Source organism: Anabas testudineus, chromosome 8 (genome assembly GCF_900324465.2).
Source record: "Anabas testudineus chromosome 8, fAnaTes1.2, whole genome shotgun sequence".
NCBI classification, from domain to species: domain Eukaryota; kingdom Metazoa; phylum Chordata; class Actinopteri; order Anabantiformes; family Anabantidae; genus Anabas; species Anabas testudineus.
In genome coordinates this window covers 15,450,705-15,476,208 of record NC_046617.1, presented here as the reverse complement: position 1 = coordinate 15,476,208, position 25,504 = coordinate 15,450,705, and the positions used below count along the sequence as shown (strand labels likewise).

The 25,504-nt window shown below is 41.1% G+C and overlaps 1 protein-coding gene across 1 annotated transcript; it reads left to right on the top strand.

Moving 5' to 3' along the window:
* The first annotated feature begins 236 nt into the window (after positions 1–236).
* On the top strand, positions 237–25,504 carry LOC113159689 (Na(+)/H(+) exchange regulatory cofactor NHE-RF2). The gene is made up of 7 exons (XM_026356535.1): positions 237–371; positions 487–861; positions 1,698–1,991; positions 16,054–16,275; positions 22,456–22,609; positions 23,046–23,164; positions 23,273–25,504. The coding sequence occupies exons 2-7, from the start codon at positions 655–657 to the stop codon at positions 23,435–23,437; spliced, it is 1,161 nt and encodes a 386-aa protein (XP_026212320.1). The 5' UTR covers positions 237–371; positions 487–654; the 3' UTR covers positions 23,438–25,504.

The window sequence follows — 25,504 nt, the reverse complement described above, 5'->3', positions numbered from 1 at the left end:
AATGCTGCACATGTCAGCATAATGAAAGATCACATTTGTGCGATGGTGGCATAAACTCTGCGTATTTGTTTAACTTTATAATAACGTTGATCAAAACCGTTTTCCGCCACAAAGGGGCAGCATTGTAATGTTTGGACTCTGCGTGGCTGCTCTGAGTTGGGAAACAAACAGGTAAATGGGCTGGAGGGAGGTGGTGCTATTGCGCGCTGAGCGCACACCACATAACTGAGTCCACATTCAGCAGTTGTTGTGGATATTGAGTGGAGAGAGGTGAGCGCCTGGTGATGTGTTCGACTTTAACGCGTCCGCAGTAAATTCTGCTCTTCTGGAGGCTCTGAAGTGTGAGCGCGCAGCAGCGGGTCCGTTTGAAGGTCAGCAGCGCGCTTCTGCTTGGATAGAAGACACGATCCTGTGGCATCGTTTTCCTAAAGTTGAAGTTTGTTGCCTTTTGTGTATATTTTGCCAGTGGGATTTATTATTTTGCAGACTGGTGTGTTCTGTGGTGCTGTAATGTGGGGAGAGTGCGCGTTTCGGGCAGATGTTTTCGCTCCGTGGAAGTTTCGCCCTGCGCCCGCTCTCCTGAACTCCTGCTGTTGCATTTGATCATCATACTTTAACTGAACACTATAGTGGGGGTTTAAACGACTGGAGGAAATGGCGAACGAGTGGAAACCACGGCTTTGTGTCATGGCAAAAGGGGAGAACGGGTATGGATTTCATTTGCATGGCGAAAAGGGGAAGAGCGGACAGTTCATCCGTAAAGTGGAGACTGGCTCCCCTGCAGAAGCGTCGGGGCTGCGCGCCGGGGACCGAGTGGTGGCCGTGAATGGGGTTAATGTGGAGAAGGAGACACACCACCAAGTAAGTAGATGTATATTAATGCATGTGGTTTTAACTTTTTAGGGTGCAGCAGTGCATCAACAGGTCGCAGCCTACTGGCTGGCGTGTGCAGCCTGACGCGATGTGACATGGGGGCAGTGGGGCCAAACATCCAGCAAGCTACCAACAGAGCCTTCCTCCTGACGACATGAGCCAACAGTCTTCAAGCTATTACTGTAAACACTGTGTCTCACACACAGTCACATGTTGCTTTTATTCAACAAACGTGCCATATTTGCACTTTCCTGTTCCAGTTAATGTAACTGTAGCTCATCTACACTGATGGCCCATGTTCTAACAAAGGCCTTAAAGCACACTCAAAAGACTGGTTTATTTGGACTTTACACACAGACACTCACTTCTCTTCTTGGTACTTCTCGTTAAATGTAAGAGCCTAACTGTTAAAAAGCGTCTAAATATGAATCAGAGTAGACATCACTGACAAACTGTCTCTACCTCCACCTCTGTTTGGATGTGGTCGTGTTTCACTGCGTCACGGCTGGTGGTTCGATAGAAGCAGCAGGCTCAGATAATCATCTTCCCACAGTCACACAGGGACATCAGCTCCAACAACGGCTGTATAGATTTCGCTGTGATCTTGTTGCAGCAGAAGTAAAAACAAACCTCACAGTGTTTGATTTCTGACAGTTCTGCTGACCTGGTGCTTTTAAGTTTGGTGGACAAACACACAGGATGATGGTGCATCATATTCCTGCTCACTCGTGTTGTCCACTAATTGTTTGACCACATCTTAACTGTTAGAAATAAACTGCTTTTCAAAGGAAATGACCCGTACATTTTGTTGCCCCATCCCTCAGGTGGTGCAGCGGATCAAAGCGGTGGAGCATGAGACCAGGTTGCTGGTGGTGGATCAAGAGACACATGAAAGACTGCGGAGTCTACGCCTCACCGCCACAGAGGACATGGCGGTTCTCGGGACGGGCCCCCATCCTTCCCCCTCTCCCCCAGCCTCACCATCCCCTTCACCGTCATCTGTCCCATCCTCCCCCAGCAAGAAGCGGGAGAACGGCTCAGTGTCCAAGCAGCCAGTCGCAGCGAGCTCGCAGGTGCAGAAGCCAACCAGGAGGTCACCATCGAAGGCTGCAAAGAAGGTGAGCTGACCCCCCCATCGAGGCGGGACTGTGGCTTTACATGTAACGATCATCATCTTTAATTGTCTTCTACTTGTCCTCAGGCCTTTGCACTCTTGTCTTAACTGAGCTTAAGTAAACAATGTCTAATCATGATTAGATTTTCTGTGATTCTTTTGTTGGTTAAAGAATTGTTATGTGATTTGTAAGGCAGGTGGATCTATAACGAGAATTGATCTTTTAAAGGAATAGTTAGACATTTTAGAGGCAGCTGAACCTCAGGAAGTAGAACAGGTTGTCCATTGATTGCAGGGCTTGTTGATCGACTCACGTCTCCTGCTGTATGCAAGCATCCTTTCACGAAACCCTGGACTCTTGATATGCAGGCCGACCCCTGCATACTGCATTTGAGTGAGGTCTCACCAGTTTTCTTAGATACTCTTAACAAAGCATCACAAGTCATTTGTCTACTCCAAAACATGAGTTACAAATTAGCAAACAGATTGTAGGTGGTGAGTCACCTCTTTGAACAGATTCTCCTCAGCTCAGACAAGCTTTCATCCCAGACCTGTTTTCTTGCTGCGCCGCCAGTTTAAGATTAGATTAGTAGATGATGTGAGTTTCCATCCTGTTCTGTAGCCTTCTGTGCATGTGTGGTGTGCGTCTGAATGTCCTGAAGGATGAATGTGGCTAGCAGAGAGAGCCTGAAAGAGGACATGAAGGGTCAGAGGGCAGGAACCAACACAAGTTAGGAATCTGGCGAAGGACAACACAGCGACTCTGCAGAAGAAGAATTCCACAGAAATGTAAAAACAAACCTATGAACAAAGACATCTGGCTGAGATTTCCCGAATGGCATTGCTTTATATACATATTGGATTTATGGTGAAACGTTCTGCCCCAGAGAATATTTTTTTACAGGCTATTTAAATCGGATCTTTCTGTCTTTATTACTCACATAATGCTCAATAGACATTTCATACATTTATATATATTTATATATACGTTTTGTTTTATTTGATGTTTTATTATTCTGTGTTGACTTGGAAAACAGGACGTGTTTCCGTCTGCTCTGTCTCTCCTGGAACACAAAGATCTGACGAGCTTCGGTTTCACATGCTCCCTATCAGCGAGACGGGACCGTATAACTTCTGCTTTCTGCATTTACGCGGCATGTGTTTTCACTTAGGTTTGCCCTGCCAATATGTGAGCGGCACTATTTCTACAAGACCGGTGACAGAGCCAATCAGTTAAATCTTAAATATGTGTGTGTCTTTGTTCAGGCTCTGGTTTTGTGACCTGTGGGAAGAAATCCCAGAGCTTGGCGGGATTGCGTTGGCTCCGCGAAGCCTCAGGAAACGATTTTGAGGTCTCTTGTTTCTCTTTCTCCCAAACTTTAATGACTCTAATGAAAGAATGGGAAGAAGGTTTAGCAGGATGAGCCAGCAGGTATTAGCAGAGCAAAACAAATAGCAGGAAAGTTGGAGGACAATCTTCGAGCTTCTGTTAATACGTTAATTTTAAACAGCTTCATGAACTAAAACTGCCTCCGTAGCATTGACGCTTTAATCCCCCACTTGACTGGTGCCCTGTTGAGTCCAAAAAGAATCACAAAGCATATCTCTAGCATGTCCCATCTCAAAGGAGGCTGTTCCATCACAGATATGCTGACTCAGTATTGACACTGCACGCTGAGACAGCATATTATGTTGTACATGTAGCAGTCATTCGTCCATGTGGCTGGCAAAGAGCTTTGGCAATCAGTGCGGAGTAATTACTACAACAAAAGCAGAGTGATCAGCGATTAAACCTGTAATCAGCAGAAGAAGACAGATCCTCCTGATATGCTGCCTTGTGTTAGTCCTTCACAACTGTAAAAGTTGACTCTGTTTGCTGTGGAGATTTATTCTGATGTGTAGGAAAGTGCTGAGAGCAGCATTTAAGGAAAGCTTGGAGAAAAGGAACAAGGGAAAGAGAGACAGAAAGCACACAGAGTTTGGACAGAGAGAACCCAGGGCTGAGAGCAGCCAATAACAACCTTGAATTTCTGTTGGAAGGAGTTTCAGGAAGTGCACCCCCCACCCGCAGAGGGACATGGGGGTGTGGAAAGCAAAGGTTTGCATGGTAGTGGAGTTGCGCAACAGGGGAAGAGGAACATTTCAGCTATGTTTTCAGCACCTCTCCAGCAGCAACCTCCCCAAGCTGCTGAGAATAGTCTTTAAATATCCGATCATCTGGCTGGCAGAGAGCCAGGTTAACTGGACTGCACAGTGTTGTTCATATTGATTTGTTTTGTAATTTTTTTTTTTTTTTGTGCTTTTGCTTCTGTTTCATTTCACTTTATTCTGACTGAATTTGAATGTTTAATGTGACTGTATTGCAGAGGCAGCCACACTGTAAAGTGAAGCTTCTTTAGGTGGGAGAGTTGGGAGGTGCAGATGGAAAGATATGATGCAAAAATACTGTGGTGGGAAAGGAGCAGGTGCATCGTGGTGTTCTGAAACGGGGGAAATTAGTAGCTGCAGCTGCAGCAGTGGCTAACACACAGCTCACAGAGGCAGTTAAGGTACTTTAGTCTACTAGTTGATTAACAGAAGTAAAATTTGAATTTGCTCCCATATGGTACCATATGGTATACTATTACTGTATATTTATTGTCAATTATTGAATAAACAATAATTTGGTGATAGATTTCTGTTCATCCATGGGCACATTGAAAACAGAAACTGCTAATAGTGTCAGTTTGCCAAAATGTGGGTAAATATAAGTCAAAACTGGGTCAATACTTTACTTCAAATCACAGAGCAAGAATGTACCCCCAACAGGAGGGGCCCATAGTGACCCTGCTGTGATAGTAATACAAGATCTGTGTTGAACTAATAAGTGTTGAATTCAAATAACAAAAGTCAGCTTAACTAAACAATATGTGACAATTTCTTTCTTTGTCTTCTCTTCACCTCTCTGTCATCGTGGATCTGTTGCAGCTACACTGTACAGTCTCACTACGTTCCCTCTCATCATCACAGTGCTTCTAGAGGTTAAACTGGTCCTGCAGTTTATGGACTCATGGACCCTTTTTCTCCTTTGTCTGTTGTTAATATAAGTAAAACCAAGCTTGCATGAGGTTTTTGTTTTTTCCAGTACTTCAGTAAGATTTTATCCAAGAAACAACATGTGTTCAGACACAAATCAGTATGAAATTATTGGAGCCAAAGAACCAAACTGTCAGCATATTGTGCTATAATGAAGTTCACTTCTTTATCGTCAAGATGAGTAGACAACCGCTAGACATCATCTGATCTTTGTAAAGCACACAAGCACGCACATATCTGTTAAAACATTTATCAATTCATCAGTTTATTAAGTAACTAGGAGGTTTTGGTTTTGTGTCTTTACATGGTTAACATTTACACTGACATTGACATTTAGTCTTGTGGACGAATTTAAAACAGCACTGTGTAACACGTGACGGTGCAACATAATATATGTTTATAACTATAATTATATGTGTCAGTGTTCATAAAAGGTACAACGTTTGTGTGCATATTTGAAACTGTCTTCCCCTAAAAAAAGTCCCCATGAGTCGGTTGTGCAAGCACCCAGTTGTACTCATTTCTATACCAATGATGCACGGCACGGAAACAATTCCAGTTAGCTCATTAAACAAATCTGAATTTAAGTTTAAAAATTGCTAACCCGTTTTACTCCTGATCGTTACATAAACAGCAGAAGCATCTAAATAAGCCAAACATGCTCGGATTTACTAGAGTGCCAAAAGTTTTTACAAAAACCTCCCACAGAAAAACTCTGGGTCGGGTAGCGAAACAGATCTGCATGAGAAAACTGTGGACAGAGAAAACAGCATGCAAGGGTCAGGGCCTGAGGTCATGGGGTCAGGATTGAATAAACACAAACAGAAACATTTGAGAATCTCTAAGAGAGAGAGAGCTACAGAAACCAGTATGTGGTGGCTGTAAACAGTAGATAAATGTACTGGTACTGTAACTAATGTACCTTGTAAATGTGCAAGTTAACTATTTTGATATTAATATTTAACATGCATTGAACCACAGAACAGCATCAACATCTGTTTTTCTGACATGTTCTGGTTTTTCTCCATCTCTTTGTACGTTATATGTCGTAAAACAGTCCAAGCGAGGGAAACTACTCTCATTTGTTGCCTTTTTGATATCTTGCCTTTGTGCCACTGCAACCAAGACATGAACATCTTAGGCCATTAGTTCATAACAATTCAAAATGAGATGATCATTTAGGCTAGGCTCCCCGACTGTCCCGGTTGAATTTCTCATTTTGCCCAAGATAATAGGAAAAAGATGATGCTCGTCATCTTTAATGTAACAGCACGCAGGAGTTGTCAAGAGGTAGTCAGCACATTGGCCCGTGTGATTATGCCACCTAAATGTGCAGTAAGGGAAGAACAAATGCAAGGTTGCTCCTGTTTAGCTTTACAAAATAAGACATTTGAGGTTGTAAGATGCTCCAAGAGATGAACAGTAGCAGTACACATTCAGTTCTTCAGTTCTGTCTTTTTCTTGAGAGTTAGTGAGTGAACAATTATTTTTACCAACATCTGGAATTGGTGTTCGAGACCTCCTTCCCCCGTCTTTAAATACCAACTGTGTTACGTCATGATGCAGGGGTCCAGATTCAGTGCATCTCCGTGAGTGAGAGAGAGAACGAGGCGAGAGAGCGAAAAACAAACGTGAAGTAAAAACACGGCCTCTAGAGTGTTGAAAGGTCACCAGTGGGGAACGAGGGCGTGTGTGTTGGGGAAAAGAGTGGAATTTGGTAAGGCGGGGAGTGTTGAAGAGCACAAACATAACAGTGTATTGTAATAAATGTATGTGGGTGTGTGACTGTGGATGTAGCTGTGTGTCCACAGGTATTATGTTCCCATGCAGGGCTGATAGTATATCCAGTTGTTCCCCACTGTCCTGGAAGTTTCTCTTTACCAAAAACACTAAATACTGCAGTACTCTAAGTGTTTTTAAAACTTAAAATCAAACGACTGATGTATTATGATGCCAACAGACTGATGCCAACTGCTGGCAGCAACATGTATCATAATTAGCTAAACAATGCTTTTTTTTTATCAAAGCCTGTTTCAGTATTGAGTTGCGGCGTGTTGCATTCTCAACACAACCACAGAAATTGTAATTGCACACAGTCACAAGGCTGTAGCATTTACTGAAATCCTCCTGTTTCCAGATTGTATCTGTTTCAACTAAGGCACTTGACCCAAATCTTCAACATTATTTATAGATTGCACTACTTTTCTACTTTACTACTTCTTACTGGGTCAGAATGCGGGAAAACTGCCCCGCCACATGGTACCACATTTGAATCATTTCAGAGTGATCTCTAAAATCCTAAACTTGATGATTTTAGGCTCTTTCTCATTAAATAATGGGATTTGGGAAACATGTTTCTTGATCTTTATTCTCTTAATCGCATCTTTTAAATATCAGTTGTTGGTTGTTGGAATATCATTGGAGCGTAGGTCGGCTTCAGCTAGGCCGAGGATCGATCAGTGTGCTGCCCACACAAGAGCATCGCCAACAAATTCAAAAGAGACACTGGAGAATCAGAGAACTCAAAAGGCAGACAGCACGAAATCCTTCATTGCTGTACCTCATAATGGCTGATGGAGACGTCCTTGAAAACAGCAATGAGCTCTTTCTAACTTGTGTGTTGCTATTATTCTTGTATCTGTTATTATTATTTGGCAAGCAGATGTATCATACACACAAATTCAGCCTTAGCTTCATCTGTACTGTTTCACGGGTTTAGTCCCACTCCTGAGCACTCGCTATATTGAGTCAGTTCGAAACTGCTGCACTCACAGCTGTGAGCAGGCATACATTCCCACACATTGATTCATGTCCACACACACTTTTCAAAAACACACAGGAGTTTGTTTCTAGTGTCCCACTGGCTCTGCTCTGTTTCAGCTCACTCATCAGATTCTTGGATCAGCCTAATTCCAGCTCGGTCTGTAGGAGTCAAAGAGAGAGAGGTTCTGTATCTATATGGATCAACTGAGAATTAAATAGTCACTTGAGTCACACTTGACAAAGAAGAGGAGGAGGTTTAGTTTATGTGTGTGAGGTGTGGTCAGTATCTGGAAGGATGACACAGGATGTGTTCGGGATAGCAACAGATAGCACACATCATCTCCACTGATAAATTCATTATGCTGAGGAAAGTGGGAAAGATAAATGTATATCTATGGTATCTGCTGTCTTGTGCAGATACACTTGCACGATTATGCAAATCTCTGGCCTCACAGACCATGTTCGCATCTCCATTATGTCACATATACACTACATTGTTCTTCCACCTGGGCTGCAGCTAATTATCTATGACTATTTTCATTGCACAGTTGAACATAGTGTCTATAAAGATATTGTTTGTGCTATAAATAGATAATGACAGAAGACAGCAATAACCAATAAGTAAGTTGAGAGTTTTGTTGAAAAACTGATGCTCTGTCTATTATCATAACTTTAGCTGCTACATTTTCTGACAATCAGCATATAAATTGATGAAATATCTGTTGACATACGCCAAGAGACGAGGCATATCTGCCACACACTGATAACAGGGGTGTAGCCTCAAACATACACACATTACATCACCGGCGTCAACTGCTGTCCAGTCACATACAGAAAAGAAAAACTGAAGTCAATTTAAAATAATAGAATTAAATTCAAATATAGATGAAGACACACACACACACATAGCAACACTTAACAGCTAAATATAGCAGCCCATATAATTTAAATTGTGACATTTAAATGCTAATAGGCAGAAATGTTGTATTCTGCAGCCACTCCACTTCTTTTGGTTAAGAATAGACGAGAATGTTGTAACCCAAGGCACTCAAAGATATGAAGATAAGGTATGTCAAAGTCAGACAGAGTGAAGGAGATAAAGGATTTGGTCTGAAGGAGGGAATGAAATACCATCACATGGAAGGTAGACGAGTGAAGCTTAATTCAAATAGAAGATTAATGAATGAAGTGCAGAAAGAAGAGAAGAGAGTGGTTTGACTTCCTTCCTCTGATAGTTTTACTAATATCCTCATGATATTCTCTGACCCTGAAACAGAAACAGAGATAGAACAATAGGTCGAGACAACTATTGAACAGTTCACTGAAATCTTCAAGGTGTTTTTGATGTAGATTTGGTATCTGGAGACTTGAATCTGCAGTCAAAGCGCCAATCCAGCTGTGGCTTTTCTGTTTCCTCCAGGTGCACCTGTTTCTTCCCACAACCTATTGACATGCAGTTTAGGAAATCTGTTGATTCTAAATTGCCCATAGGTGTCTCCATGTGTCAACCCTGTGTTGAGTTTACCCCACTTCTCACCTAGTGACAACTGGGATCAGCTCCATGTCCACTTCAACCCTTAAAAGCATAAGAGGTATGAATGATGGATGGATGGACATTTATGGCTGTCTTACATTTAAAATTAAGCCATCAGCTAAGGCCTCAGGTCTTATTTTTATAGCTAGAACCATTAAAAAACTGTTGAAAGCAACTGCTATGCGGATCAAAAATGAGAATCTATCAAATATGTGGTTTGGAGAAAAGTGCAGACTCATTTTTAAGGACTTATTTTGACATATTTCTTTCAACGGGTTATGATAATTATTAATACACTGTAGTGTTTTGAAAATAATTTTGCCAAAAGAGCAACTTCTGTGCACATTTGTGGTTCAGAGAGCAGTAGCTTGATACATCATATTTATTTGTCTCAGTGCGTGTGTTCGGATCACTGAATAAATTGTTTTCTAGCAGTGATGCTAAACTTCATACTTCATCAGTTTAACCTTAGAAACCTCAAGAGACAGATAAGCTGTGTGCAGTATAAATGGTGCAACATTTGTTGTGACGTTTATTTCTTCATCGGAGAAAAACGTGCTTAGTAATATGTTATTTTTGGCATCAGAAGGAGCCATTGTTTTTAAATGACAAGTGTTGGACAGTTGGGAGAAAAGCAACAGTTTTCTTTACAATATTTGGAGCATTGTGGGAAGGCAATGAACTGTGAAGGCTCTGAACTAATTGTTCATGCTGAGCGCTGTGATAGCCATCATGTGCTCATTCATGTTCAGTGACAGTTCCGCTTTGAGCTACCAAACCCTTTGTTTGCACTCGCAGGAGTTTTACAGCTGAGTGCATTGTCAGCCCTGCAGCTTTTCAGGCAGTCTGACCATTTTTCCAGCAGGCATCTTCAACAGGTGTTGACAAATGACAACAAATATCAGCACCCACGTCTGCTGCATCAGATGTGGCCAGAAGCCAAAATATTACAGGCAGGTCATCGCTTAATTTGGTCTCATCTATTATAATGTAATGGCCAGCTAATTAATGTATTTTTTTCTCTCTTGTTATAATAGATATTCTGCAGGATGAATGTAAAACATGCATTGCATGCATTTCTAAGCCAGTAGAATAATTTCTTGTCTACCTATCAAGGATTTCTTTCTCTGTGAAATGCTACCTCTTTGCATTTAACGTGGACTGAGATTCTGCTCGTCTTAGAATTAAATATCCTTGCAGCACATTCCTGAAGGTTATGACAGTGAAATCAGAGCACGGCACTGGCCTTTGCAAGCACAATAAACAGCATAATGAGGACAGATGTGAGCAGCTGGCAACAGTGGAATCACAATAAATTCTCTTTCGGTTCATGTAACTGCAGTTCAACTGATTATTAGGATAATGCTAATGGCCGATAGCTCATGATGTTTACAGCATGTTGTACTGAATATCAATCCCTTAATTTACTGTGCAAGGCCTCTGCCACCTGTGTATGCACCAAATATTGGCTTTAAAGGAATATTTTAACATTTTAGGACTATACAGGCAGCCAGTTGGCGAATCGTAGACTGGAAACAGGAAAAAACAGCCCGTCTGGCTCTGTCCATAGATAACAAAATCCATCTACTAGCACCTGTAAAACTTCCAAATAAACCTTCATATTATACGATGAATAATTGAAACTCATGGAAGCAAAAAATACATAATTGTAGCCTATTTTCTTGCTTTTTGTACTAATTAAAGAAAGGTTAAATAGCATGTTAAGTTTTAGAGGTGATCCTATGATATGTTGTGTCATTTGAACATGGCTAAGTGAGCTGCTTTCGATCTTTACTCTAAGTTAAGCAAATGCCAGTAGCTCTGACTAAATATTAACTGTACAGATATGAAAATGGCATCAGTTTTTGCATTAAGCACTCTGTGTCCAATAACCCTCTTAGTCCTCTTGTATTCAACAGTCAGTTGTGTGATGATGTTGGCTCTTTGTCACCTGATCTTTATTTTACCCTTTAAACCTTTTACGTGCACTCACTCTTGTTTTTACACATTTCATCTCAACACTCTTCTCTCACACTTTTCACCTCCCAAATACTCAAACAGCAGGCAACACACTCGCACGCTCTACAGCAGAGCAGGGCCTTTGTAAACAGATCTCAGCAGGTCTGTCCTGGTAGAGCCGCACTGAACACACAAACACACACACACACACACACACACACACACACACACACACACACACACACACATAGTGCTAGCCTTCGTATTACTGAGCTGTTACGCAATACACCACAGCACCAGTTGGAAAAAACGTTGGTTATCAAGATCTCTGGCCAGTCCTCGTGTGCTCATATTCTCCCTGCTTCTCTTCTTGTCTTCCACACGCTGTGCATCATCTCCTCATCTCCAAGTCGTCCTTGTCTTATCTGTAGCTCACTCCTGTCACTTTTGTTTTGTATCCCACCTTTCTTAATTCTTACATTTCTAAGCTGCATACCCCTCGCTGCCGTTCCCCAGCTGCTTGTCGTTTCCTTTCTCTCTTGCTCCCTTCCCACTCCTCGTGCTTTTTTATCCCAGTTTGAACTGGAGTGATCTGCTCTTTTCCTGTGGAATTGAGCAACACTTGAAGCAGCTGCATGTGGGACAGACACGCGAACAAACGCACAAAAACATTCTAACTAAAATGTGTTAGACACAGCAGGTTTCTTAATTGGGTAAAGTTATTTTGAATGACCCTCTTTGCTTGCACTTTAGTGTTTGAATCACAGTACAGTGTCGCTAAGACATGAAGTAACAGTAAATGCCCCAAAACAATTTAAATCTGCATGAAATCTGTCCACGTGTTTCTCTCAACTTGTTTTAAAAAGTTACCCTATAGGTCGAAGCTTTGCTGAGTGGAACTGGTTCCACTGGTTTCACTGGTGTCTCCGTGGCAACTGGTATTCATTTGTGATTTCTGCAGCGTGTACATCAAGATGCAGACATCATACCATTACAACAGATAGACGCTTTAAGTTGGAAATAGCTCATACAACAATGATTAGAAAGCTAAGTATAAACAGACAGTGCAGCGCTCTTAGTTACTGTTGCTACACGTCTGCAGTAACTAAGGAGCAGGACTTAGCATAAGTCTGGTCATTTTTTTAAACAATGGGTTCATTTATTTCACTCGGAAGTAATAAGCTGCAGCTAATTTAAGGTAATGCTCAGATTAAAACTCTGAGTTTATCTTCCATTGATTATATTGTGTTTCTACGGTCCTCACTTGCTGGCTACAAACACAACTGAGGCTAAAACGGAAAATTGCAGGCAAATTAAATTAAATCTTCTCTGTCTGACGATGCATAAAATATATGGATTGAAAGGAGCAACAGCTTTTCATACACTGTTTGCATTAGTGAGCCCCAGAACTATAGCACAATATTAAATACATAAATGTAAATGTTATTCAGTCCAACACAAAGGTTGTATTGTTTGAATCCAAAGCATAATGTGAAATGGTCAGTTGTTACAGGAGTAAAGAATTACATTAGAAGACAGTGTTTTCAACTGTAATGTTATGGTAATTTTTACATAGCAAGCCCAGCTGGAAAATAGGCTGTTGATCCCAGTAGGATTTTTTTTTTCCAAGCAGAAAAAAACCATTTACTAACTGGGAAACAGTTTTTAGGTCATGGAAGAACTCTGGTCAAGTTATGGAAAGTCATACAAATGTCGTACATGAGGGCGGTGGAACAAAAAAAGGGGGTTCACATAATGCCTGTTTGTTTTATCTGCCATCTACTGACTGACTTAATTTGCCCATTAATTCAGTATTTCTATGCCTCCTATGGTTCCTTTTACTTTAACCATCACATTGCATTCAGCAGATGCACATTAACTGTAGAGTGGTCAGTAAATAGGTCATTCTTCTACCATAATAGGTGTTTTTAGTAGATAAATTTGAGAGTGAAAATAGTTCATTAGATATGATATGGTGGTAAAATACACTTTTGCTCAGAGCTCAAAGGAAACTTGACCTCCTGATTTGTTAGAATGGGCATATTACGTTTACTGTAATCCCCTATCGGAAGCATGCAAGTGAGAGCCTTGTTGACAAAATACCCACACACACACTGGATTTAAAGTTTCTTTGTATAACACCACATACACACATGCATACCCCAAACATACTTCATTGTGTTGTAGGCGAATAGTGAGCCAATGATCCTTGGCTGTGAAAGGGTTAACAGCGGTCATGATCCATTCAATGCAGTAGGACGCTGCTCAATTATTCAACAAACTGAGATCTAGTTTCATCAACTGTCAACATCACTGCCAGTGTCCACACAGAGAGAAATAACTGTACACATGCACAGTTACACACATAAATTAAATATGTAAACGGGTCCGTGTCCTATTAAACCTCAGAATGACAGAAAGCTGCAAAAACCTTAATACTGAAAAAGAAAAGAATTTAATTTCAAATCTAACCCAACCACAGAGAAAAACACAAGACTTGTGTGTATACAGTAGACTCCTCCACATGTACTCTCACAGACTGACAGAAACAAAGGCTGATTGTGGCAGGAAACTGCAGGAATTCATGGGATGACACTTCTCACCTCTCAGCTTGCCCCAGACAGAACACGGTCAGCACTGAAATCCATAACGCGCTGCAGTGGGCATGAAATATTCCATATAGTATTTTCCACGTGAACATATTTGTAGCTGCCCTGCAGTTCCATGCACGCTGCTGGAACAAAACACGCACATTTTTTTGTTTTGTTTTTTTCCTACTGCTTCTCCTCCCAGGTGGGACATTGAAAAAATGTCCAGCGCTGATAACTCACTGCTTTCCTGATGACGAGCCAGTTGCTGACACAGGGGGAAACATTACGTGTAATTTTTCACAAAAGCCATGAAGCATTCTGCACCCACAGTTCAAACAAACATGGTGACCACATTACATCTGTTGGCCTCTCAGCGTGAAGAGGTTGTACGGTAACTTTTGTGGCCCCCCAATCTACTTTGGCACTCTTAAAATATTCCCTTACACTAGTATCCACCATGAGTGCAGTGTAATGTGCTTTGACACAAACCAGAAGGTACAGCAGAGTCATACCATCGCTGCCTATTACTGACGCTCAAGGTTAAGTAAGACCTGCAAACATTCACTATTAACCTCATACAAATCAAACTCACAGCACAGAGAGACCAGATGAGAGGTTCCCTAAATGTACTCAAACACTGAAAACAGAGTTGAAGAGATGGCATGGGCTCCAGGGGGTGATTAGTGGGGTGCGTATAGAGTTGGAGAGGCAGTCAGAGGTTAGATTGGCAGACACTCGAGTCTCCCCCACATAATGACTCCCAGCTGTGGTGCTCTTTCTGTTTATGTTAGAGAGGTTCCACTGCAAACTTTTTTCCTCCCCATCATCTCTTACTGGAAACGTCTGTCATCTTCATTTTTCTCTGTCCACTGTATTTCTCTGGGCTCTGTGTAGCTATTAACACCGTTTCTTTTCCTGAACTCTCTTTCTCGATCCTCTCGCTGCATCTAATTTTCTGTACCTCCCACGCACTCTGTCCCTCCTTGCTTATTCCCTTCCTCCTCTCTCTCTTACTGACATTTTTCTCCTTCGCACAAGATCCCAGGATTTTAATACATTTGTGATTTTATATTTATATTTTTTCTCTCTCTTGGAAGATGCAGCCCTGCTGCCCAACCCAGACACTTCCTCTCTAGCTGGGAAAAAAAGGATTTGATGAGATTCATGAGTCGAACTGAGCTGAATTATTCTCTTAGTCCCTCTCTCTTTCCCTCCTTCTCAGGGCAAGCTGCCCAGATCACTGCTACCCTAAAGAATTCAGTGCCTGACATTAAATTATATGTTGCCATCTGTGTTATTTTGTACAGATCAGGGCTTGAGTGGGAGGCACTGTTGTGGTGATACATGATTTTTTAAGATGTCTTTACAATAATAAAGAGTTTATGGCAATGAGTGATAGGTTTAAACACATTCGTCCTCTTTTTTTTAGTCTGAATAAATCATTAAACATCTTTTCTAACCACTACACTACCTTTGTCTCTTTCTGTCTCTCTCCATCACCCTGCCCACATACTCCATATGTATTTTTAGCAGGCACATGCTGGACCGTGGTGCTAGCTTCACATATGCAGTGGAAACAATAGACCTCTTTAGTTACGTAATATGATTGCAGATCTGTCCTTTACACACAACATGTGTACCATATTTTCTTGTCCCCTAGGTCGCCAAACACCCTCTTTACCTGTGTGTTACCTCACAGCTAAAATCAGCTGAGGTTACAGTTCTGGCCACCATCTCTCATCCCTCTCACATCACTTTCACATTTTTTCCTGGGTGTGTAGGAGGTAAATCAGTGTGATCACACTGTAGCACTCAAGGCACAATTATACAGGTTCTATAAATGTCTTTATCCACCCTGTTAGAACTGTCAGTAATATGCTGCAAATGGATTGATTCGCTCCAGAATGAAAAAGACTCTATTATAAAATCTATTCTATGACTGAATACGTAGTAGCACAGAATGAAAACATAAAAATGAGAATAAATTGGTTTCCAACGAAAGGAATTTAAAACTACTGAGTTATTTTAACATGATTTGGTAAAAGTGCATTGATGTGCTCAGCCTTGCAATGACACTCTAACTACTCTACCTGCAGGCTTGTAAGGTGGTATTATAAATGACCAAATCCCTACTTTTCTCATAGGAGACTGTTGCCCAGGTTGAAGACCACACGCAGTCCCAGTCCCAGTCACAGGTTCATCCATCACAGCTTGCTCCACGTCTTTGCCACCTGGTGCGGTCTGAGACAGGCTACGGCTTCAACCTCCACAGTGATCGATCGCGGCCCGGACAGTATATCCGCTCCCTGGATCCAGGATCACCTGCAGACCATGCTGGACTCAGACCACAAGACAGACTCATTGAGGTAAGAAGAAGGTGGATGTGGATGAGGGTGGATGCACAAAGGGATAACATGGCTACCAAAAGCACGCAATCCAGCCCAGTAATCCTACCAATGGTTATTTTCTGTTGACACTGTCAGCAAGGTATTACATTTACATTTAGTCATTAGGCAGACACTCAGCAATAAACCTGCTTCGTACAATAATAAATGTAAGTTAGAGAGGAGGAATCTGACGCAAAGTGCCATGAGAAGAAAGGTTTCATGAGACTTAAAAGAGCTAGATTTCTACTCAGGATATTATGAAAGAGTTATCTCTTCAACAACAGTCTGCTCCTCTGTGGCTTTAGTGAACTGGGCTGTGACATGTCCTTTTTGGTTGATCAAAAAGAGACATGCTGCTGCATTTGAAGAGGTTTGATTGTGCACGATAGAAGCTCTATCAGCAGGGTATAGCAGTAGACAAGACTAGAGATGACAAGGAGCTGAGTAGCACATTGAGAGAGGTACGTTCTGATTTTTCTGATTTTGTAGAAGGCAAAACTGCATGCCTGAGAGATTGAGGAGTTGTTGTCAACAAAGCACAGTTGGTTGTCAATGTTGATTAGTTAGGTACATTGCATCTATTATTTTGTCCACTTTGTATATGTGTGTATGCAGTAGGTCCTAATACATTTTTGAGATATAATCTCTAACTTCAAAACCAGCTTTATTTCCATCTGGATGCTATTTGCATGAACAACCACATTTATATTGTTGCAGTTAAACTTACAGATGTGTATGAAAAGTAAGATTACAGAGAAATTGAAGCATTCCACTTCTAAAAAACATCCTGAGTATGCTTTGCACTCTTCTGTTTTAAGCAGTATACAGATACAGTGGCAAGAAAGAAAAAAAGTATGTGAACCCTTTGGAATTTCATGGTTTTCTGCATTAATTTCTTATAAAATATGATCTGATCTTCATCTAAGTCAAGAGTGCTAACACATCATGGAACTGGCGTTCATGAATCTACAGTATGTATAACATTGAAGAAGGAGGGTGTGTATGGCAGGACACCATGAAGGACGCTGCTGCTTACTAAAAAGAACATTGCCTGCAGGCTGAAGCCGCTCAATGTGCCAAAGAGCACATTGACACTCCACAGCAGAATTGGCAAAATGTTTTGTGGACTGATGAAACTAAGATTGAACTATTTGGAAAGAACACACAGCTCTACATCTGAAAAGGTTACCGCATATTATTATGAAAAAACATCCCAGTCTTAAAGTATGGTAGAGGAAACTTGATTTAGCCTGGCCAGGTTGCAGTGATTAACGGCAAGATGAATTCCCAAGTGGATCAAAAAATTGTGACTGGAAATGTCTGTACGTCAGCTGAAACTAGAAGTTGGTTGATGCTACAGGACAATGACCCAAAACACACAACAGAATGGCTTCAGAAAAAGAAAATTATTATTATACAAGGGTTCACATACTTTCTCCACTTGCACTATGAGTTTTTTATGGATGTTTCGGGTAAAGACATAAAAGATCAGAATTGTTATGTTATTTCTTTAGGCACATCATATTTGTTAATACATTTTATGACAAATTAATGCAGAAAACCATAAAATTCAAAGGCTTCACACACTTTTTCTTGCCACTTGTATTTATAACGATATTTTTATCTCATAACCAGATAAAGATAGTAGCTGTGCATCTGTCTGGAGTGTTTTTATGTGTCCTTAATGAGCTAAGGGAGTGAGTGGGAACCTCCACAGCTGTGTTGATAAGCTGGAAAAAAATTCTATACATACTCATAGATAAATCCGGTGCCTCTCTTGAGCATTTACTCCACACACCGAATGCACACCAACACACAGTGCAGCCCACCCTTTACCTCCTGGCTGCTCAGTTTTTGCACAGTGCATAGAAAATAATACACTACCTGTCCAAAGGAAATTCACATATTCTATTTGGCTGGACCGCCTTGAGCTTTGATTATAGCACAACATTTATTCCCATCCAGAGTTGCATTAATTTTTCCCCAAGATCTTGTATTGATGATGGTGGAGTCAGACTGCTGCACAAAGTCTTCTCCAGCACATCCCAAAGCTATCAATGGGGTTAAGGTCTGGACTCTGTGTTGGCCAATCCATGTGTGAAAATGATATGTCATGCTCCCTGAACCACTCTTTTGCAATTAGAGCCAAATGAATTCTGGCATTGTCATCTTGGTATATGACATGGTAATTTAAGAAATGAGAAGCTGCTCACTGCATCAGTTAAAGTTTAATAACTTGTTTCCAGCTATAAAAAAATCATCCATGCAATAATTATCCAATGGGAGGCTCTTACCTATTTGCTTACTTAAATACATATTTTTTTTTAGATGGACAGTGTTTAATAGATTCAGTTAATTCAAGCACAAAAAGGTGTGTGAGAAAAAGGAAGAACCTGAATACACCAAATTATTAGAAATTAACGAAATTGTGAAATCCAGCAGCAAGCTTTATTTATTCTTAGTTGTTTAGTTCCTGTCAAAGTAAAACTATCCCGATAGACACAACAAAGCTGCAGAGATTATAACAGCTAACTAGCTGATCAAAAACAGATGTGCTGTCACAGCTGTAATTGAAAATTGCAGGGATCATGCTTGTGTCAGCTGCCAGACCCCTTGCTTCTAAGGATAACAGGACTTGGAACCTGGGCTCAATATTTACTGTCAGACTGAAGAGGAAAGACCAGAGAAGTGAACCGGTTATAAATCAGTCTGATCGCAGCAGTTTACAGGGGGAAGAGAGAAGGGGGGTGAGGGTGTACATACGTATGGGTGTGGAAATATGTAAGATATTATGTGTTGGACATGAGAGAAAGAAAACAGCAGCAGAGTGGAGATAAGGGGACAAAATTAAGATAGGCAGACTAGAATAGGATAGACAAATGCAGACTGTAAACTTCAGATAGTTTCAGGTTAGAGGTCATTGAGTCCAATAACCAGTATGGATGATGACATGCTACTTTCCCTGGTTTAGAAAATACATGCTGTCAGCAATATCAGCATTTTAATAAGCAGTTTTTCATTTTCTGAGTGTATACACACACAATATACACTCTTCATTCCCATGACCTTTGCTCTTATTGGCTGAACATCAGGGTCCAGATCAGGCTGCAGAGCAGGAAAAACAGGACTTCAACAGGATCTGATTGTGATGTTAAACAGAGTTCAATTAAGATCTCCCAAAACACAATTTTCCTGTGGAGTTTTGAAGGATTTCTTAATGTTTGCTTTCAGTAATCGTCCAGTCTTACTTCTAGTATACCAATAAGGTATTTATACACAAGAAATTATAATTGATTTCCAGCATTTATGCTACAAACCGTCTGCTCATTTTTTACCCTACAAACACGAAAGTGAAACGAGTCTTATCATTATCTCATCTAAGAACACAAATAAAGACTAAAGTATTCTTTCAAGCAGTGTTTCAAGCACGCGTCTCAGATATTGGAGCCTCCATAGACGAGGACAAAACTGTTCAGTGGATTTGATATATCAACTTTTTGCACTCGCATTTTAATATCATTATGAACTGAACAGAATATAGGAAACGTGGTGGTATGTTTCTGATAGTGGTTGACAGTAGCATAAACTGTGTACCTTACTGTATGTTGATAATGGACCAAACCTAAAACCATGCTGTTGGCTATATAACTATGATCAGGGAGAGCTGCATGCTGTAAATCACATTCAGCGACAGACTTGGCATCAGATGCTCTGATTCTGCACTGGAACATTAGATGGATGCGGAGAATGTGTGGGAACATCCTGTAGCAGGTCAGTGATGGCAGTGATAGTCCACCAGACATGAAATGAGTAACACATACTGATATATATTTATGCACACACACACGCAATGTGGAAGTTGTCAGGTAGTTAAGACAGTGCCAAATTCAGTTCATGGCATAGTGTATACAAATATAAATTACAAAGAAATTAAAAGAAGATTCCATTAACATCTGAGCTGCTGTATTATAATATAATAATTTTGCGAAGTCTGAATTGAAAATCTTTGGATTTATGTGTTTACTGATTTTGTGTGTTTTGAATTTGTGTGTGTGTGTGTGTGTGTGTGTCTGTGTGTGTGTGTGTGTGTGTGTGTGTGGGTGCTGATAATTGCAGGCATCTCTGACCATGCGTCAAGACAGCACTTGTGTTATCTGTCAGCAGCTTGTTTAGAGAGGTGAACAACCATGACAGATCTCTCTCTCTCTCTCTTACTGTCTCTTGTCGTCTTTTTCTCTCACCACGCCCCATTACACTGGAGGTGTATCAGCAGCTAGCGTTGTGAAGGCCATGATGAGAGCTCAGCTTTCTGCCGATGTTTGGCACGAGCACAGGCAGCAGTGAATGCCTCATCAGCTTCTATGCTCTGTCTGAGCTCACCAGTGCGTACTCTGAGCCCCAAACATCACAACAGGGTGACATCAATGACCATACAAACATCCACAACACACGCTTTATCCAATGCTGTGGAGTAGGACAGGAATTAGGACAGTCACGTTTTAGGACAGTTTCAATTTAACTAACATTTTATTTACTGGCCAAATACAGTTTAGGAAGGTCATAGGTGAACAGTAAAGAAAGATCAAAAAGCTGCATGGTCCAAGTTCAGGACGTGGAGCCTGAAGTTTGGCTCTCTGTGTTTGATGAAGATCCCAAAGTGAAACTTATGAGATTTAATTTACGCATATCACATGCACATGCACCCTATTCACAGGTGTGAAGCTGCATTTGATATTGTTTGTTTTGATCGATCCAAGGTTAGTCTGTACCTGCATCCTCCCACACACACACACATCAAAAATGTGCCAGTGGACTTCAGGTGGATTGACCCTGATGCCTTTGATGGGACATGCTCTCAAACACATACACACATACACACACACCTGCCAGTATGAAAAGGTCTCCTGAGGAATAGTCCCATGAGAAACGACCATCTGTACTGTCCCTGCAGCATGTATTAATTAGCCCACTGGGCAGAGAATAGACTATTGTCTTGTGTGGGGTGGATTGTTAAGAAAGGGCTGTGAAACATGACACAACACCTGCTGTTTGGCCGAATACAAAGCTGGTTGATCTTGCTCTATCAAAATGTGTGTCTCTCTGGTGGGGCTGATGATCTGATGTTTGTCAGAGGAGAGGAGGAGAGAAACCATTCACACACATCTGTTGATCCCACTTCATGTTTCCTCCATCTCATTTACATTGCTGTCTTTCTTCCACTTTGTTTTGATCTTGTTTTTCCCTTTCTTACCTCTCTGAAAGACCCTCTGAAGTTTTGTAATTGCATCTATTTGCCTGCAGTCCCAATTGTCTGTCATTAGCTTCAGCCCATTTTCCTCACTCACAAATGAGAGCAAAGAAAACTTTAAGAGTTGGCACTTTACGTTTTTTTTCTGTGTTTTACTATGTCCCTTCTTGTCATAAGCAGTGAATTTTAAACAAATTTCCCCTCAGGACTCTGACACCTGAAACCTGCACTATAGCCGGAGCCCAAGAGAGCCATACATAATTGATTGTGTACCAACACTAACTTGGCACAGTGCAAAGCTGCTTGCCTCGGTGAAGCCAAGGTCTTGACAAAGCTGCTGCAATACCAGCTTCTAAATGCATCCACCATCTAGATAAGACCAAACAATAACAGGCCTTTGTGTTTTTCAAGCTAGGTGTAGAGACAAAAGCAATATTGCCACATAGCTGTCGGTCATATGCACACAAATCTATTATGCTTCTTTGTTGAGCTGTTGCTGGTCCTACATGTATTGTAGGACCATACTTAACGTGAGACTTCTGTCAATGTGGTTACAACTTCATGCTTTCCTGAATTGCATTTGCAAGAATTCATTATTAATAGGAAGAGTTTGTGCAGCTCTGTGTAGAGTTTTCCAGGTGGATGTTTAACAGTGCTTTATCAGTATGTTGTTGTATGGTTCCCCCTACTGGGTGACTGAGGTACCACACTCTGTATAAAGTTAGACTGCAACAGAAGGTAATGCAGTTGCTAACTCCAAGTAAAAGTGCCTGTCACTCAAATTCAGGGAACCAACAATATTTTGTTTAGATTTGGATGCAGAAATCTGAATTACCTGTTATCCCACTCACAAAACCAGCCTCTATCGTTCTTACCATAAACCCCCTACCTAATGTCTCTGTCTGCATCAGGTAAATGGCGTGAACATTGAAGGCATGCGGCATGCAGAAGTGGTGGCCTTCATAAAGAAAGGGGGAGATGAGACCTGGCTCTTGGTAGTGGATCCCGATACAGATGATCACTTCAAAAGGAGGGGGATTATCCCCACAGTCAGTCATATCAAAGGTAGGGCCACATCACCCAAAAAAGCAGTGTGTGATATATGAGAATGATCAATAAGCAAAACTTAACTGTGTTACATTTTTATGATTCTGTAAAACCTGTTGTATTACTGTGAATACTTAAGTAAAGCATTGAACTTATGTAAATACTTGTAAAACTTAAACCAACTATTAAACCATGTAAACACTGTTTTTCTCATAATTTGTTAGAGACACACACATTTTTCTGGAAAACGTACTAGAACCAAATTTTTTTAATTGTGCAAGCGTAAGATAAAGTGATATCAATATTTGTTTACAGTCACTGTGTAAAGTCAGAGGAAAGGATTATGTTCAACCGTACATTGCTCTCTGAATTAATGAGGAGGAAATTTTGTCAGAGCAGTAGGCGTAGACATTTTCCTTCTCTGTATCCATCGTTTGATTGATTGTTTTTACAGACTATGATGGTCCGCCCATATCCAACGGCTCCCCCAGCCCTCATATCAACGGCAGCTCCACCACACAGTCCATCAGGTCCACACGCTCCAACTTCAGCAGCCAGGGCAACAGCAACGAGGTAAGTGTAGGGATTCGTGTAAGGTTCTGTGTCTGGTTCTCCATGTTAAAATACAGTACTCACAACCCTGTCTACCTGTTTCCATCTTCGATAAAATCTCCCGTGTAGATGGCGGACAGTGAGAGCGGCCGACTGTCGGACCCTTTCGCTGAGATGGGCCTGAGTCTGAGCGCTACAGCAGCAGAGGAGAAGATGAAGGTCCATGCAAAAGAGAAGAAGAAGGCACCACAGATGGACTGGATGAAAAAATACGAGCTTTTCAGTAATTTCTGAGACATTCCCTCCAGAGGACAAACAGACTAAAGGACAGAGCTCTCTGCAGCCTTCGGTATGGATCAGCTTGTATTGTGGGGAAACGTCACTCTAACCAAACAGATCATGTTTGTCTTAGAGGAAAAAAACAAGATGACCCAAAACTACAGAGGATCATTTGTTGCTGAAACTAAAAGTGACAAATGATTAAGTTGTCCGATGGATTTTCATAAACAAGCCACATCAGAGACTCTTTACCTGCTTCTTCTTCCTCATTAAAAATAACATAAAGGCACGCAGATAAGAGGGTGGATCATCTTCACATCATCAAAGCTTTACATACAGTACATGTATCACACGGGACTATTGCAATCAAGCTTTCGCAAATATTCCTGAATTCCCATCACTTTTCCTACTTCACTCATATCAATCTCCCCACTCATGGAGACTAATTTCAAACAAATAGGGGGAGAAACTTATTTTTATATTTTAAAAGTATTAAAAAACAAGTAAACCGTATCTTGTCATTTAGTTTTATGGACACTGTGACATTAATGAATGTGGACACTGTGGGAGTTTTTGCCTATCAGTTAGAGGAATTGGCAGAAGATCACTGTGAAGGAGTTGAGACCCTCCACCTCCAGCCTACATAGATGTTCGATAATAACCACTGAAGAAAGGGGTGGCTGTGTGTACTGGTTGTGTATAATGTATTCTTCATGTATTTGTACTTTTACATTGAGTTAGCTTATTGTTTATGAACTTCAGTCCTGTTGAACTGCTTCAGATTAGCCCTGCTTTATTTAGAAGGAATTTCTCATCATACAGAAAGTGGACTACCACCAACAGTTTCCCCCATTGCACATGTGCATGACAAAGGGAAGCATCACTACTATTAAAACATTAAATGCATTAATAACATAAAAAATAGAAACTGGAACCTAAGACAGAGGAATAATTAAGTTCCTCACTGCATCCTGCATCAAGTTCTTTAGCATGATGAATGAGTTTTTGTTGTAAAAAGCTTCGTGTGTACAGCAGAGGGCAAACTCACACCACAAATAGAGACCTCCATTGGCTGGAGATGCTAATCTGTCACCTAATAAAACAATGAATTGAGGAATTTAAAGATTTCTTCCCATTGGTAATACTGAAGATGAATGAAGCAAAGATGTAAGAATAAGATTTCATGTGAAGGAGACTTTTATTTTTATGTTATTATATGGTTTTTACACCTTCAACTGTGATTTTAAAGCAGGTTGATGAATGGGAGGGCAGATCTGGAAAGAGTGTTTACAGGCTGACGAGGCCAGTTTTTAATAGATCAGTATTAATTCTTCCCAAATTTCCTTATCTTCACTATGAAGGAGCTGATACGATGGTACCAACTCCAGCTCCAACAAAATAAACACAGTGGAGTTTTAGACGTGCAAGTAGCTGGATTTTTGCCATTACCACTGGACAGAGTCGGGCTGATCGAGTGTTTTTGCTAAGCTAAACTAACCTGCTGCTCGTAGTAGCTTGTGGTGAGAGTGGCATCAATCTTCTTACCTAACTTTTCCAAAATGTCAACTTGTTTCTATTCAGGCTTAGCTTTTCACAGAATCACAGAGCATTAGGTGTGTTATGGAGGGATGGGATGTGGTATAACGTGAGCTATCAAGCTGGTGGAGAAGCAAAACCGTAAGGTCAGAGATGCTCTGGAGGATCTGGTGGAAGAGACTGTGGGAGCCACGGAGCTTACTGAGGATTATTACACGTGCAGGGACAGCTGTCGCACACATGCTGGAGCACAACGTGCATGTGTGCAGAAGCTATACGTGCTGCAGCCCAACCAGCGTAGATTTAATCCATTACAGCGAGTACAAGTGGGCCTGCAAGTTGGAGAAATGTCTGTCGTCTGTGTGGACGACCTCCCAGTTACACTCTTACTATATACAGAGCCCACACAAAATCAGTGTATGTGTGCAGTAGGGCTCAATGTTTATGTTCACTGCTGATGCACATGTATATACAGTAAAAGCAGTATATATGGCGGGTTGCATTTTGTCAATAAAATGTGGCAATGGTATTTTTGAATATATGAAA

What these genes read in the sequence shown, in the direction of transcription:
- LOC113159689 (XM_026356535.1), top strand. Translation starts at nt 655, where the DNA reads ATGGCGAACGAGTGGAAACCACGGCTTTGTGTCATGGCAAAAGGGGAG. An exon ending in CATCGAAGGCTGCAAAGAAG is followed by an intron (nt 1,992 to 16,053) that starts GTGAGCTGACCC and finishes CTTTTCTCATAG; the next exon opens with GAGACTGTTGCCCAGGTTGA. An exon ending in CACAGTCAGTCATATCAAAG is followed by an intron (nt 22,610 to 23,045) that starts GTAGGGCCACAT and finishes TTGTTTTTACAG; the next exon opens with ACTATGATGGTCCGCCCATA.